At 41.5% G+C, this 14,591-nt stretch overlaps 1 protein-coding gene across 2 annotated transcripts in view; it reads right to left on the bottom strand.

Moving 5' to 3' along the window:
• TIA1 (TIA1 cytotoxic granule associated RNA binding protein) overlaps window positions 1-14,591 on the bottom strand; it is a 229,701-nt gene that overhangs the window by 160,542 nt on the left and 54,568 nt on the right. For both annotated transcript variants that reach the window (XM_078666720.1, XM_078666719.1), the window contains exons 3-6: window positions 5,517-5,615; window positions 4,105-4,159; window positions 3,905-3,937; window positions 2,783-2,870 (exon numbers count right to left, since the gene is read on the bottom strand). In XM_078666720.1, coding sequence (XP_078522846.1) covers window positions 2,783-2,870; window positions 3,905-3,937; window positions 4,105-4,159; window positions 5,517-5,615 — 275 coding nt within the window. The remainder of the gene's footprint in view (window positions 1-2,782; window positions 2,871-3,904; window positions 3,938-4,104; window positions 4,160-5,516; window positions 5,616-14,591) is intronic.

Raw genomic sequence — 14,591 nt, 5'->3', positions numbered from 1 at the left:
TGCTTACTATAAATCTCGCCTATCATCCCTTCGGGATGTAATAGACGAGACCTAAACAGCTGTGGGTAAGTTTGCTGAAATAATCAAATGGTCTTCCACATGCCCTCACTATTTCATTTTTCAGTTATCCCTGCAAATCAATGAAACTTTACTGACCCTTACCATGGACGCAAAACATTACATGACAATAATTTTGTCAGATACTACTCCAACGTAGCTCACCATGCCAACACAAATAAGAGGAGGCTTCAACATTATATTCAAATCTTGAAACACAATATAAATAAAAACGATAGTATGTGTCAAATTCATGGTGATGAGTGACCTGGAAGGCTCACAGTGCTCCAAATGACATGGTGCAAGAGACCCTGCTCCATCTCCCATCGAAGAAGAATGTGGATAAATAATTTACTATAAAACCCTGAATGTAAGCACATTGTGTGATACCCAGTAGTGTAAGTAATACTTATCTTAGAGGATATTGAAAGGCAGAGACAGACAGAAGGATCGTAATTCGGAATTTTCCAAATTACATCATGTATTCATTTGTATACTTGAGGTACAAGTTAAGCTAGATCCTTTAAGGAAAAAGCCCTTCTGAAAAGAAACCTTGTACCTTCTTAAAATGGAAAAGGTACACTAGTTTGAAATCTGCAAATAGGTTTATTTGGCTAGGCACCTGTAAACAGTACTCGCAACACAAGTGACATTGATGCACCGAAGGCATCTTAAATTTTGAAATATACAGCAGTCCGAGTTATGTTTCTGGAGCCTAAGACAGCAATTAATTTGTTTAGCAAGTTTCTTGCTTTTATCAGCTGCTCGTATTCCTTTTAGGAAACCATTTGAAAACAAACAGTTAACTGGTCAGAACAAAGAATAAATGGATACAAATGTATTCTACTGTGAATTAGTCACCCAAAGAAACGTGTACAGAATGCATGTTTAGCTGGCCTGCGGCTCCCTAGTAGAGGTGTGTGTGTGTGTGTGTATATATATATATATATATATATATATATATATATATATATATATATATATATATATATATACACATACATACTACACACACACATACTCACTCCATCCTACTCCAACAAAGAAGATGGCACATACTCAAAGATGTCAGGTATGGCTTTCTTTATTGATTCCGGTCTCACACGACCCCATGGCTAGAGAGACGTGTTTCGGCTTCACAGAATCCTTTATCAATATATTTATACATACATACATATATACATACACAAGCACACACGCACGTATATAGAGGCACTGGTTGAACACTCACAGTGGAAGATGGGAAACGGCCTACTAAAAAGAAGGCAATAAAAGTTTGCAGACATTCCAGCGAAGGCAAATATTCCAAATTATTTTGTAACTTCCAACACCCACACTGTTCATGACTTGTGTAGCTATACCAGAATAGTACAGAGTAAAGACGGGGGAAAATAGGATATTTTAGCTGATGTAGAACTATTAGGATATTCCAAGTTATAACTGATTTATTGTGGCATTCCCAGTAGCTTAATGAATGGTTGGTTTAAATATAAATCCGCAAAACCTGTATGCATCACCCCTCTAAAAATCAAGCTGCCAGCCAAGAATATTTCAGGGTTAACCGCAAACTATATTTTCAGTCCTTTAAAACTAGCCAAGAGAAGATTACAATATTCTGCTGCCACACTATTAATCATTCTTTTTTTTATTTTTATAATTCACCTTACAAACTGGTGCTTTCGAAAAGAACATGCTGGTTGTGGTTTGTATTCCAAGTTGCTGATAAAAAAACATACTTGCAAATTTGGTTCCATTACAGTAAAACGTATAGAAAGCTAAAAATATATGTTTCAAGGAGGTTGTACATCAAGAGAAAGACTAGGACTCAAGCTATGCATGCTAATCTGCACCCATGAATAGAAGAAAGAAATCACTTAAAATGTGAGAAACCTGGTGCTTCCACGATTCGATTTGTGACTAATCTAATGTCTAATAGTCCCAGATAAGAATACCCTAGCTGCAATTAAAGGCAAGGCACAAAATACTTTACTCTAAGAAATATATCAACCATTTAAATATTTCCAACATTATTTGGAAACTATCAAACCATGCAATGACGAACTAGAATTACTAACCAAAATACAATGACTTCAAATTTTCTTTTGTAACATTTACTTATTGTATGTAGGTTTTAAGCAAGCATTTTATAAAGAGCAACAAAATCCAAGATGCAACACTGCTTACTTAGACTGCACATGCGTAGGTATATTTAATAACTGTCCTACTTCAATTAATCTCACAGTACCGAAAGCTGCAATTACATGTTTTTTTTAATTAAATAGCACTACACTATGTAAACATGATCTGGGGTTGTATATTGTCAACATCGGAGCTTAATGGAAACAATTCACACTATCAAACATTTGAAAAAGGGCTTATTGAGTTCTTAGAACATGTGACTGTCCATCCCTACTATAAAGCCAGCTCCTACATTACACACATGACTCTTTTACATGTTTAGCCCACTCTGAAGGGTTCATTTTGTGGGACTGCCCAAGTATTTAATTTTGGTATGCATTATAAAACAACTAAGACCAAGAGAAGTTCATGTGGCAGTGCACTATCTACAAACTAATGCATATTTCAAAATACTAAGTGATACCACCAATGCCTCGCTCTCTTATCTAACTGTGAAATGTCTTCTCAAGATGTAAGCTAGCAAAATGAATATTCAGTTGCTACAAATAAAAAATATCCAACTATTTCTTCTCAAGAAATAACTTACGATATTCTTCCAAATGGTGCAAAAGCCGCTTTAATGTCTTCTGTTGAAATTTCTGGACTTAGGTCTCCAACAAAGACATGGAAGTGATCTTAGAGGAGGGTAGGGAAGAAACGGAGAAAAATGTCACTTCATGTAATATCCTAGACAATTACTCCACAATGCAGAAAACTACAATTTGAATAACCTGGTGCATATATGGCTGTACCACTCAAATCTTAAGTACACATAATAACTTACATCAGTACACATAATAACTTACATCTAATAGAAACTTATAACCAATCACCCACACATCTGTACTATTCATTTTAATTTGAATCAAGGAGACATTGTTTATAAACCAAAAAAAAATAAAACCCCACAGATGCCAAGTTAACATGGGTATCGCCTATAAAACAGACCAGTGGCATTCTAAACCATAACCAAGTTCCAAAGCGAGATTTCGAGTCAGGGTTAGTCATTCAGTCTGTTACAAATGCTCCTTTGACCCTTCAAAATGTAGTATAAGCCCCAACTAAAACAGTCCATAAGAGTGAATGCCTGGACAGGGTATTAAAAGTGCCACCTAAAGCAGAGCATACACCAGTGAACAAAGACAGGGAAATGAAACATGTACAATGCAATTGCAAATACCCAAAAAGCTTGCTAGAACGGAGTCTGGTTTAAAGGACTATGCATTGCTAGCCACTGTTCAGAAGAAATTTTAAAATATCATTCAAATACAGCCAACAGCATTGGGCATTGCATCTTTTAATGCTGCTTTATTATCAGGAAAATACTTTGGGGCAACCAGGATGGAGGAATTCCAAGTTTCTAAATTGTCCACACCAGAAGAAGATCACATTATTAGAGGGAAGCACACCTTACCCTCTAGATTACAGAATGGATCTCCAAGGGAAGAGGTCACTGCCAAGGCAAGTAACAAACAGGCAGGGTTTGGGGGATGACAGGGAAGGGTCTTTACAAGCAGCTTTAAACAAAGCCATTGGCAGCAAAATTGATGTGGACGATACCCATGCTCGCTGGGGAAAAAGGGAGGGCCTACCCCATACACACAAACTAGTTGCAACCGGTTAGTGAACACCTTTGTGATTTCATTTGTATGTTTAAAAAGACAATTACCTTGTGAACGCAGTGTGCTGACAACGGTACTACCTGATGATAAAGATTAAATTTGTTCTTAAATTTATTAGCATAAACACATGAAAAAAATTCTTAGGCTTATCAAAGCTTTACTGATAATACATTGAATTCTCATGAAATGATTGTTTAAATTTAGTTCAATTATTTCAAATCTTAGAAAAATAATAACATGAACTTACTGCTTGTGTCTTTCTTCTGGCTGCTGGGAGTTGTTGCCCAGTTTACTTTGACCTCCTACAAACAATTTGCCATAGTTATATTCAAGAAAAGAAAAAACATCATACAATTTACTTGGCAACGTGTAAGCCCTCAAACTGATTCCCAACATTCAGCCACTGGTCTGTCCTACTCTCAGACTTACCGTGTAAAACCAGGTACAAATTATAGCATAATTTAATAACTACAATTCTTAATCAGACAACAATGTTGAATTAGTCACTCAAGAATAGTGTGAACTATTACACATTTGGAGCTATCTGGGAAGGTGAATTTGCTTTAAGAGGGCGGTTCATCTCAAATAGGTGGTCTTAAAAACATTTTACTTTATCAAAATATTTCTCAAAATAATGATTTCCAATAATGTTTCTCACGGCAATAGTTACCTGGTTTACTTACTGGTCAAATTTGAGAGAAGTGCAATCCCTACAGTTAATTCCTATATCATAAAGACATTCAAGACAACTCTAAAGGGGCCTTCTGAACATGAGGTGATCACACTTTCCATACAGTCACAAACAGAATGCCTTGTATGTGATAAATGAACGCGGATTGAACGTAGTGCTGCAAGCATAGATCACACAAAGGCAAAGTGCAATTCCAACAAGTTTAACTCTGTTTATACTACATCTGCTAGTACCAATACCTGTGTCAACTTTATTTTCTGTGAGAAAACCGCTACTAAAGTTAAATTGCCATACAGTCCACCAAACCAACTAGATGGTACATTAAAAAAAAAAACAGAAAATGGAAAAAAAAGAGTAGCAATTCAGATTTAAATTATATTTAGACATGGCAACATAGCACAAAGCTAATGTTTGTTTTCACAGAATCAGAGGGTGGAAACAGATCGCGCCAGGGCTTCCAGTGAGGACAGGCTGGAACTGAAAAAGTAAACGTCTAAGAACAGCCCAAGAACTTTAGAATCCTTGTCAGGAAACATTTCTGATTTGTCTATCCTAAATGTAGATTAGGTGGAAATAAAAATGCTGTCAGGAGCACTCTACACATCTCTTCTACTGAAGTTTTTTTCTATTGAATAAGCATTGCGACGAAGAACATTTCTTTAAAATAAAGGAGTTCACACCATCACTTTTAGGTAAAAGTACAATAACGATGTTATGAACTATAGAGAGGTCAGAACACTTAAGAGGAGACTACAAAATTACCTAGTTTGTGTTTGCATTGGTTTGTTCTCTGTATACAGAGCTATAGGCAAAGAACCACTTACCATGCTGCACTCATTTCAACCACAGCTGCTTACCAGAGAAAATCCAGCTTCCTTGGTCCTCTTTTAAAAAAAATCTATTTTATCCTCTGACTTGAGCTCTTATCACAGGGTTCTCCTCCTCACTCTTTAGACTGGATGGCTTACCTTACCCATGATCTTCCGGCCATTCATTGCAGCCAATGATGCAGCTGCATGTCGGTGCTCGTAGAACTCCACAAAACAGTATGGATCATTTCCTGCCGTCTGCATTAACAAACAGAACAGTCAGTCAAGCATCTACAGTTGTCTTATACACTTGACAAAATATTCAGTCAACTCCAAAGAACCCGTACAAATTTAAAAAATATCCAGTGAAACTCACAAGACTAGTATCAAGTTAATTTGGTTAAGCCAACAAAGAAACGAACTAGATATTAACCAAAATGTCTGGCTCAGCTCTTGGGACCATGGCAATGCTTAGCCTTTTGAAAACAAAGCACCCTCAGAACAGCCTGTTCGATTTCCTCTCCAATGCAGTATTGAGTTCCATAGAGGGGATAATACAGGCAGCTGCACTTAGTTTAAATGTGTAAAACAAATTAATTTTCAGTTCAAAATGAATAGGGGGTGTTGACCGTCCCTGGAACTTCCACAAACTTTAAATTTCAAAAACTCCTGTCCACTCACCAGTGTTACCAATGCTATTACTATTGTGCATCGCAGCAATCCTTATTGGGGGCGAGCTCAGCGGTTGGTCAGGGGACGCTATGCAGCGCAGCATATCAAAGCACGGCCACCTAGTTGATGCAAATTGCAGCATCTGCTACAGTTACTGGCCATTGTCAAGCTGGACTTGTCTGCCACTACAAATTCCCTTGGGGATCATACTTCACATGCTTTTAGACTTGCATGGTCAGACCATAAAGCAATTCTTTTTAAGCTGACATAATACTACTCTTAACAGGCCATCAATCAAATCAGGCTCAAATATCTCTTGAGCTTGGCATACCATAAAGCCCGACAGGCTGGTAGAAGAACTCAACAATTCATCTCCGGATCTTTCCACCAATACCGGCATTGCAGCCACTCAATATATGGCATGGCGTGACAAAGCTGCTAGCACCACCTAAGCTAAGAAATGCCAAACGAAAGACTATCAGCTCCCATGTTTAAAGGAGAACAAAGTGCACAAAAACAAGACTGTCGTAGGCAGGAAAAAATCTGGAGACTTAATTATGAAGAGACACAGAAAACTAAACATGAGCTCTGTCTGGCAACTTACAAATCCCTTATTCTTAAAGAAAATTCGTCCAATTTTACAAAAAAGAAAGCAAAAAACTGCTCAAAAGAGCTTTTTCAAACAGGAACAAAGCTAACTAAGATGTGTGGGAAGCTGGCTCTGCATCGACTATACCAAAGTGAGGTATAGTGTGTACAGAGTCCATCAGAACCCCAAAGGTAGGCAGAGGTTAAGTTAGATAGCACCTCCCTCTCTATTTGTGGTAGGGTGAGCGAGCAGTAAGGTAGTATCGGATGACAGTGTTGAGCATTTGTTGCACACTCAGTCATCAAATTAATTCACACACTCAAAGACTGAACTTCAGACCAATTGTTTTTGTATGAAAATATATATTTTAGTTATTTGATTTCCTAGAACAAAGCAAGTCTGGCAGAGGTAAGTGATAAGTACTTTGCAGTAAATATACAGATTGTAACAGTTTGGATTGCAATTGTATATGCACTTTGTTTTGACTTACAGTATTGTTTCTGAAAAATGCAATGCTTTGTAAATATAGTACATATACTTTGTATAGGATTTTAAGTAAGATTACAGGCAAGTTACTTTTGAGATTACTTTCCTTACACATTGTAGCATACCTGGATACTACATTGGGACATTTCCTGTAAACAGGCAAGTTAAATCGTTTTTGTTAGTTAGTACAATGTTAAAGAATTTCTTTAGGTTTTCAAACTCCACTCCAAGAACAACAGTCAATGTTATCTTATGGAGAAAAGGAGAATGCTACTTATCAGTATGCATCTTTTTTTGGCATGTAGAGCTGTAGATTCGTATACTTGTGCATAGATCGCCATCTGGTGTTGGGCTCGGATGTTTGCACTTTTTTTTGTCTTGGAAGAAGTCTTTGTAGTCACAAGGTAAGTGACTCCTCCTTAGGACGATAGTGCACATGAGCATCGACTCCATCTCCAGATTGTTTTACCATGAAGGGGTATGATGGAGTTAGTAAGAAATAGAAAAGGATGTCAATGTATAATCAGGGCTCGACAAATCTCAAAAATGGTACTAGTCCTGCAGGTCTAGTACCATGGAAAATCCCCTCGACCTGACTCCAACCCACTTGACCTCCATCTCTGAAAACGGAGCAAAAGTGACAAGATTCAAAGGCATGTTTATTACTCATTTCCTTTGTGAGCAATAAAAATGCCTTTAAATCGTGTCACTTTTGCTCTGTTTTTAAAGACAGAAGACAAAAGTTAGTTTGATTTCCTACTCGCCAGAAAGGGCGAGTAGGACCTAAAAATAGCTCGTCCTCATCCATTCTCCCTCGCAAATGCGAGCGGGCGAGTGGATTTGTCGAGCCCTGTATAATGTATAGAAGTAAGATAGTACTGGAACAGCTAGAGGTATCCGGGGTGGCGGTTGGGCGTATACGAATCTACAGCTCTACATGTCAAGAACAGCTGCATACTGGTAAGAGCATTTCCGTTCGAGGGATATGAGCTGTAAATCGTATACTTTAGCACAGACTATACAGCAGTTACCTCCTTAGCAGTGGCTACCTGTATCTGTTACAGTGGTTTGAAAACGTGTTCTTAATACAGCCTAGCCCACACTAGCTTGTTGTTAAGCTTGCACGTCTACACAATAGTGTTTTGAGAACATGTGTGGTGTAGACCAAGTTGCTGCTTTGCAGATGTCATCTAGGGGAATGTTCCCCAAGAATGCCATAGATGTCCCTAGTTTACATGTGGAGTGAGCACTAGGGAGAATGGTTAATGTGCGTTCGGCTTCAGCATAGCATATTTCGATGCATTTAACAATCCACCTTCCAATCGCTGTTTTTGAGATAGGATTGCCTTTATGAGTTAGGAGAAAGCCACAAAAAGTTGTTTAGTCTTTTTAAAGGATTTTGTTATTTCAATGTAGTAAAGTATCGCTCTTTTTACATGTAGCGTGTGAAAAACTAATTCTGCTACTGAGTCTGGTAGAGGGAAAAACACTGGGAGTTCTGCAGACTGGTTAAGGTGGAAAGCTGACAACTTTATGTAGAAATTTTGGGTTAGTCTTAAGAACCACTTTTTTATGATGGATTTGAAGAAATGGTTCATGTATGGTTAATGCCTGGAGTTCACAGACTCTTCTGAGAGAGGTGATCGCAACCAGGAAAGCTACTTTCCAGGTGAGAAATTGTAATTCGCATTTATGCAGATGTTCAATTGGGGGACCCATGGGTCTGGTAAGGGACAAATTTAAGTTCCATACTGAAGAGGGTGGAACTCTAGGTAGAATGATCCTTTTACGTCCTTCCATAAATGCTTTGATAGCTGGTATCCTAAACAAAGACAAGAGTTGTCTGTTTTGGAGATAGGATGCTATTGCAGCGAGATGTCGTCTAATGGAAGTATACGCTAGGTTACATTGTTGTAGATGCAAAAGTTAACAGATGATGTTTTGAGGAGAAGCATCTAGTGGGTTGATTTTGTTACTTGTACAGTAAATTACAAATCTTTACCACTTTGCGGCATAGCAATCTCTGGTGGTAGGACGTTTAGCCTCTTTAATGATGTTGATGCAGTCTGACGGGAGATTGAGGTAGCCAAACTAAGATTTCAGGTGCCAGATCACAAGGTTGAGTTGACTGGGATCTCGATGTCATATCTCTCCATGGTTCTGAGTGAGAAGCTTGGGTGAGAGGCGTAGCTTTTGATGAGGAACTACTGATAGTTCCAAGAGGGTTGCGAACCATAGCCGTCGGGCCCATGTTGGAGCAATCAGGATCACTGTGAGGGAATGCTGTGAGCTTCCGAACCACTAGCAGAATGAGCAGGAGAGGCAGAAAAGCGTAAGCAAATCTGCCTGACCAGTTCATCCATAGCGCATTTCCTTTGGAAAATGTGTGGATACCTGGATGTGAAGCTTGGGCATTTTGTGTTTTGTTGTGTAGCGAACAGGTCTATTTCTGGGTGGCCCCACATTTGAAAGAATGGAAGCAGAACTTGAGGATGAAGTTCCCATTTGTGGGTCTGCTCTCTTTGACGACTGAGCAGATCTGCAATCTGATAGTTTACTCCTGGGAGGTGTTCTGCAAGGAGATATAGAGTTTGCGGAATGGCCCATCTACATATGCTTTGAGCTAGGTGTGAAAGCTGCAGAGAGTGTGTACCCCCTTGTTTTTGTATGTAATACATTGCTGTCATTTTGTCTGTACGACCAGAACAGCTTTGCCTATGAGGTGGAGGTGAAAAGATTTTACGCTAGGAAGATCGCCAACAATTCCAGATAATTTATGTGGAATTGTTTTTGCCGAGGTGTCTACATGCCCTGAATGGTATGGGTTTGAAAAGGAGCTCCCGAGCCGGTGAGCTATGCATCTGCTGTTAGCACAATCTGTGGAAACGGGTCGAAGAACGGCCGCCCTTTGGAAAGGTTGTGTGTTCCACCACCCCAGAGAGCAATGGGTACGGCGATCCACCAAGACCAGATCTGTTAGCTGACCTTGGGCCTGGTTCCACTGACGTGCCAAACACTCCTGTAAGGGACGCATTTGAAGTCTTGCATAAGGGACGATGAGAATGCAAGAGGCCATCATCCCGATTAGCTGCATGAACACTTGAGCTGGTAGTGAGTGTTGAGGCTGAAATGTTGCTATTAAAGCTTGTATGATGCTTATCCTGACTGGGTTGGGGTATGCTAGAGCTTTTGAAGTGTATCGTAGCCCCTAGATATTGTTGTATGCTGGACGGTTGGAGGTGGGATTTGGTAAAGTTTACCGTGAATCACAAGTCGTGAAGCAGTTGTATTGTGGTGTGTGTGTGTGTTGCACACAGCTGCTGTGTGACTTGGCTTTTATGAGCCAGTCGTCTTGATAAGGGCAGACATGAATGTGCTGTCTGCGAGACATTTGGTGAAGACTCTGGGTTCTGGAGTTACCCCAAATGGGAGGACTTTGAATTGGTAGTGTTGACCATCTACCACGAACCTAAGATATTTCCTGTGAGCGGGGTGAATGGGATTATGAAACTAGGCGTCCTTTAAATCCAGTGTGGAGAGAAAGGCCGCCGCGTTGAAGCAGTAGTAGCACCTGTTGTAGAGTGACCATGTGGAAGTGTTCAGATTGAATGTAGAGGTTTAGCGGTCTGAGGTCCAATATGAGTCTGAGGGAGCCGTCCTTTTTTGGAATTAGGAAATAGAATGAGTAAACCCCTGTGCCTTGATGAGGCAAGGGGACTGGTTCTATTGCATGTTTTTGTAATAGAGAGAGAACCTCTTGTTTGAGAATTGTCAGATGTTCCGAGGACATTGAACGTTGTCTGGGAGGAATATTTGGGAGAGCAGAGGGGAGTTCCAGGCAATAACCACACTAGATAATTGGTCTTACCCACTTGTCTGTTGTGATTGAATTCCAAACAGGTAGGAACAAATAGTTTCTTGCCTGTCTGTGTAGTTTTGCAGCTTGAAGATCTTTCTGGATTCACTATGCTGTGCATTATTCCACGGTCTAGTGGTCGAGTCCGGAATCGTAGTCTTTTATTTCTTTTTTGTCCCCCTGTAGCCCAGGTGGGCGTCGACGTCCCACCTTCTGGTGTACTTCCTGTGACGTTAGCACGCTTTCTGTGGAATCGCCCACCTTTGGGCGCCATCTTTGGATTTTTTTTTTCTTGTTTTTGTGTTCTGTTAGTGATTCCTTGGCAATGTTATCAAGTTCTTCCTTAGATGTAAATGATGTTTCACTTTGTCTCTTAAAGTTTGTTTGTATCTTATCCCTTGTATTTCCACCTTCTTCTCCTGCCTCATCTTTCCGGCGGAGGTGGGTGGGTTCGCTAGTGAATCCAGAAAGGTCTTCAAGCTGCAAAACTACACCGACAGGTAAGAAACTATTCGTTTTGCAGCGTGAATCTTTCTGGATTCACTATGCTGTGCATAGACTTTGTAGCGGTTTGTTACGTTTGTGGCGGCTGGGTGGAAGATGAGCGTTGGTTGTTGAATAGATGTTGAAGCACTCTGTCCTACTTGTGCTTCCTTGTTCATCTGTATATCCACGCAGTAGTGCTTAGTGAACGTGTGCACTGAAGCCCATGTTGCCTCCAGGCATATGTCTTGAATGGGTGTGTTAGCCAGGAAGGCTATTGTTGCTCCCTTTTTCCTGGTAGAGTGGGCTTGTGCCCCCTCTGTTAGTTCTTGGCCTGCCTGCTTGTGGCAGAATTGTATCGTTTGTGCGATCCATCGTGCAATGGTGCCCTTTGTTACTTGTCAACCCAGGAAACTGCTTGCTAAGGACACAAAGAGCGGTTTTGTTTTCCTGTGCTCTTTAGTTCTTTCCATGTAATGCATTACTGCCCTTCTAGCGTCTCGAGTGTGCAGTGCCCTCTCTGCGCTTGTGGATAGATTTTGAAAGAAGCTTGGTATTTGTATTGTCTGGTGCATGTGAAACAGTGACACCACCTTTGGCATAAAGTGTGGGTCAGTTCTCATTACCACCCTATCATTGTGTATTTGAATGTAGGGTTCTTGCAGTGTTAGCGCTTGCAGTTCGCTTACCCTGCGTAACGAGGTGATTGCCACTAGGAAGGCTGTCTTCATTGCGAGCATTTGGTAGTGATGCCTTATGAATTGGTACGAAAGGTGCCTTCATAAGCTCAGTTAGTACTAAATTAAGGTTCCATGCCGGTGGTGGCATCCTTTTTGGTGGTGCTAATCTTTTAGCCCCTTCCAGGAATCTTTTTACTACTTGTGATGTAAAGAAGCTGTTCCCTGTCTCTCCTATTGTATAGGCTACTATCGCTGCTAGGTGTACCCTCAGCGAGGTGGAACTTAGGTTTAATTTGAGAAGGTGCATTAAATATTTTAGCACCGTTGATTCCCTTGTCATCTTCTTGTGCATTTTCTCCTGAATACACCATTGTGAGAATCTTTTCCATTTTGCCACATAGCACCTCCGTGTGGTAGGCCTTCTTGCCTCTCGTAGCACCCTCAGTGTGCTCTCCGGCAATTTCAGATGTGCAAACTATGTCTTCAGGAGCCACGCCGCTAGGCAGAGGCTCTCCGGCTCTTGAGTGTAGTACCTCTTTGTTTTGCATGGAGAGCAAGTCCATTCTTTTCCCGAATTTGTGAGGCGGTCCCTGCGCCATCTCCACTATTTGTGAGAACCATGACTGCCTGGCCCACTGTGGTGCCACCAGAATCAGAGTCATGTTGCTGGTTCAGCATTTGCAGAGTACCCTGTGCATCAGTGGTATGGAGGGGGGGGCTTGGGGGGGGGGCATAGGCAAATGTTTTCGACCAGCTTATCCATAGGGCATTCCCTTGTGATTGTTCCCCTGGTTGCCTGGATGCGAAGTATCGGCATTTTGCATTCTGGTGTGTTGCAAATAGGTCTATTGTCGGAGTCCCCCACTTCTTGAATAGCCTTTGTGTTTCTTGTGCGTTGAGCTGTCTGCTGCCGATGTCTGTCTGCTGAGCCAGTCTGCCTCCACGTTGTCCTTCCCAGGTAGGTGTATGTGGAGGTCTATTTTCAGTGGGATGGCCCATCTCCATATGTCCTGCGCTAGGTTGGATAGTGCGACTGATTGTGTTCCTCCCGGTTTGTTGATGAAGAACATCGTTGTGGTGTTGTCGGTCTGTATCAACACTCTTTGGCCGTACAGCTGTTTCTGGAAGGTTTTTAGGGCGAGGAACACCGTCTTCAGTTCCAGGTAGTTGATGTGCCTGATCGCATCTGTTTGAGTCCAAAGGCCCCGCACCTTGAGTTTGTTCATGTGTGCTCCCCATCCCTTCTGGGATGCGTCTGTGGTGATGGTCACTGTTGGGTTTCGTGGTATCAAAGGCTTCCCCTTGGTTATGTTCTCCTTGTTCCACCACGCTATCTCCTCTTGCACTGCGTGCGTTACAACCACTAGATCTTCCCAACTCCCTGTAGCTTGTGACCATTGTTGCAGCCATTCCTGGAATGGTCTCATGTGTAGCCGTATATTGGGGACTAGTATGCAGGACGCCATCATCCCCATGATCTTGCTTGCTGTCCTCACTGTCAGAACTCGCCCCTTCTGGTACTGACGTGTCTCCTTCAGCAGGGCAAGTGTCCTCTTGTCGCTGGGGAACACTTTGCTCTGTATGGTGTTGATCTGTGCGCCTAGGAAGATCTGCACTTGCTCTGGTTCAATTGAGGATTTCCCCCAGTGTATTGAGAACCCCAGTTCGGTTAGCATTTTTGTGACCCGTTGTGCATGTTCCTTGCATTGTGTGTAGGAACGTTTCTTTATGAGCCAGTTTGTCGAGGTAGGGGTATACATGGATCCCCTCCCTCCTTAGGTGCGCTGCCACAGCAGCGAGGCACTTGGTGAAGACCCCTGGTGCGGATTTTAGTCTGAAGGCCAGGGCGGTGAACGGGTACTGTGCTTTGTTGATGTCAAATCTCAGTAGATGTTTGTGCTGTCTGTTCATGGGAATGTGTAGGTAGGCGTCCTGCAGGTCTATGGTGGACAAAGTCTCCGTCCCTTATCTAAGGAATGACTTCTTGAAGAGATGTCATCTTGAATTTGTTGTCTTATGTATTGGTTTAGGAACCTTAGGTCCAGGATGGGCCTGTGTTTCGTCCACCTTTGGTACGAGGAAGTAGAGTACACTCCCTTGTTTCTTTCTTTGAATGGTACTGTTTCTATGGCTTCTTTGTGGAGGAGTTCTTGAGTTTCCTCTGAGTAGCACTAGTTCTTTTGCCGAGTGCGTTTTTCTTTTCGGTTTCCTGTTTGGTGGTATCTTTTCTAGTTCTATGCAGTATCCGAACTGTACGATGTTCATTATCCATTTGTCAGTTGTTATTTTCTTCCATTCCTGGAAGAAGTGTTTTAGTCTGCCTCCTACAGGTGTTACATGTTCGTTGGTCTTTTGTCCTTGTGACCCTCTTGTTGACTTTGTTGTGCCCCTCCCCTAGAGGTGTTGTTTGGGTGGGCACGGTTGGTGGTGCGGAGTCACTTTGAAGTGGGTTGCTGGCCCCCCCTTCT

Source organism: Lissotriton helveticus, chromosome 11 (assembly GCF_964261635.1).
Source record: "Lissotriton helveticus chromosome 11, aLisHel1.1, whole genome shotgun sequence".
Taxonomy (NCBI): Eukaryota; Metazoa; Chordata; class Amphibia; order Caudata; family Salamandridae; genus Lissotriton; species Lissotriton helveticus.
This window is presented reverse-complemented; position numbering and strand designations above follow the sequence as displayed.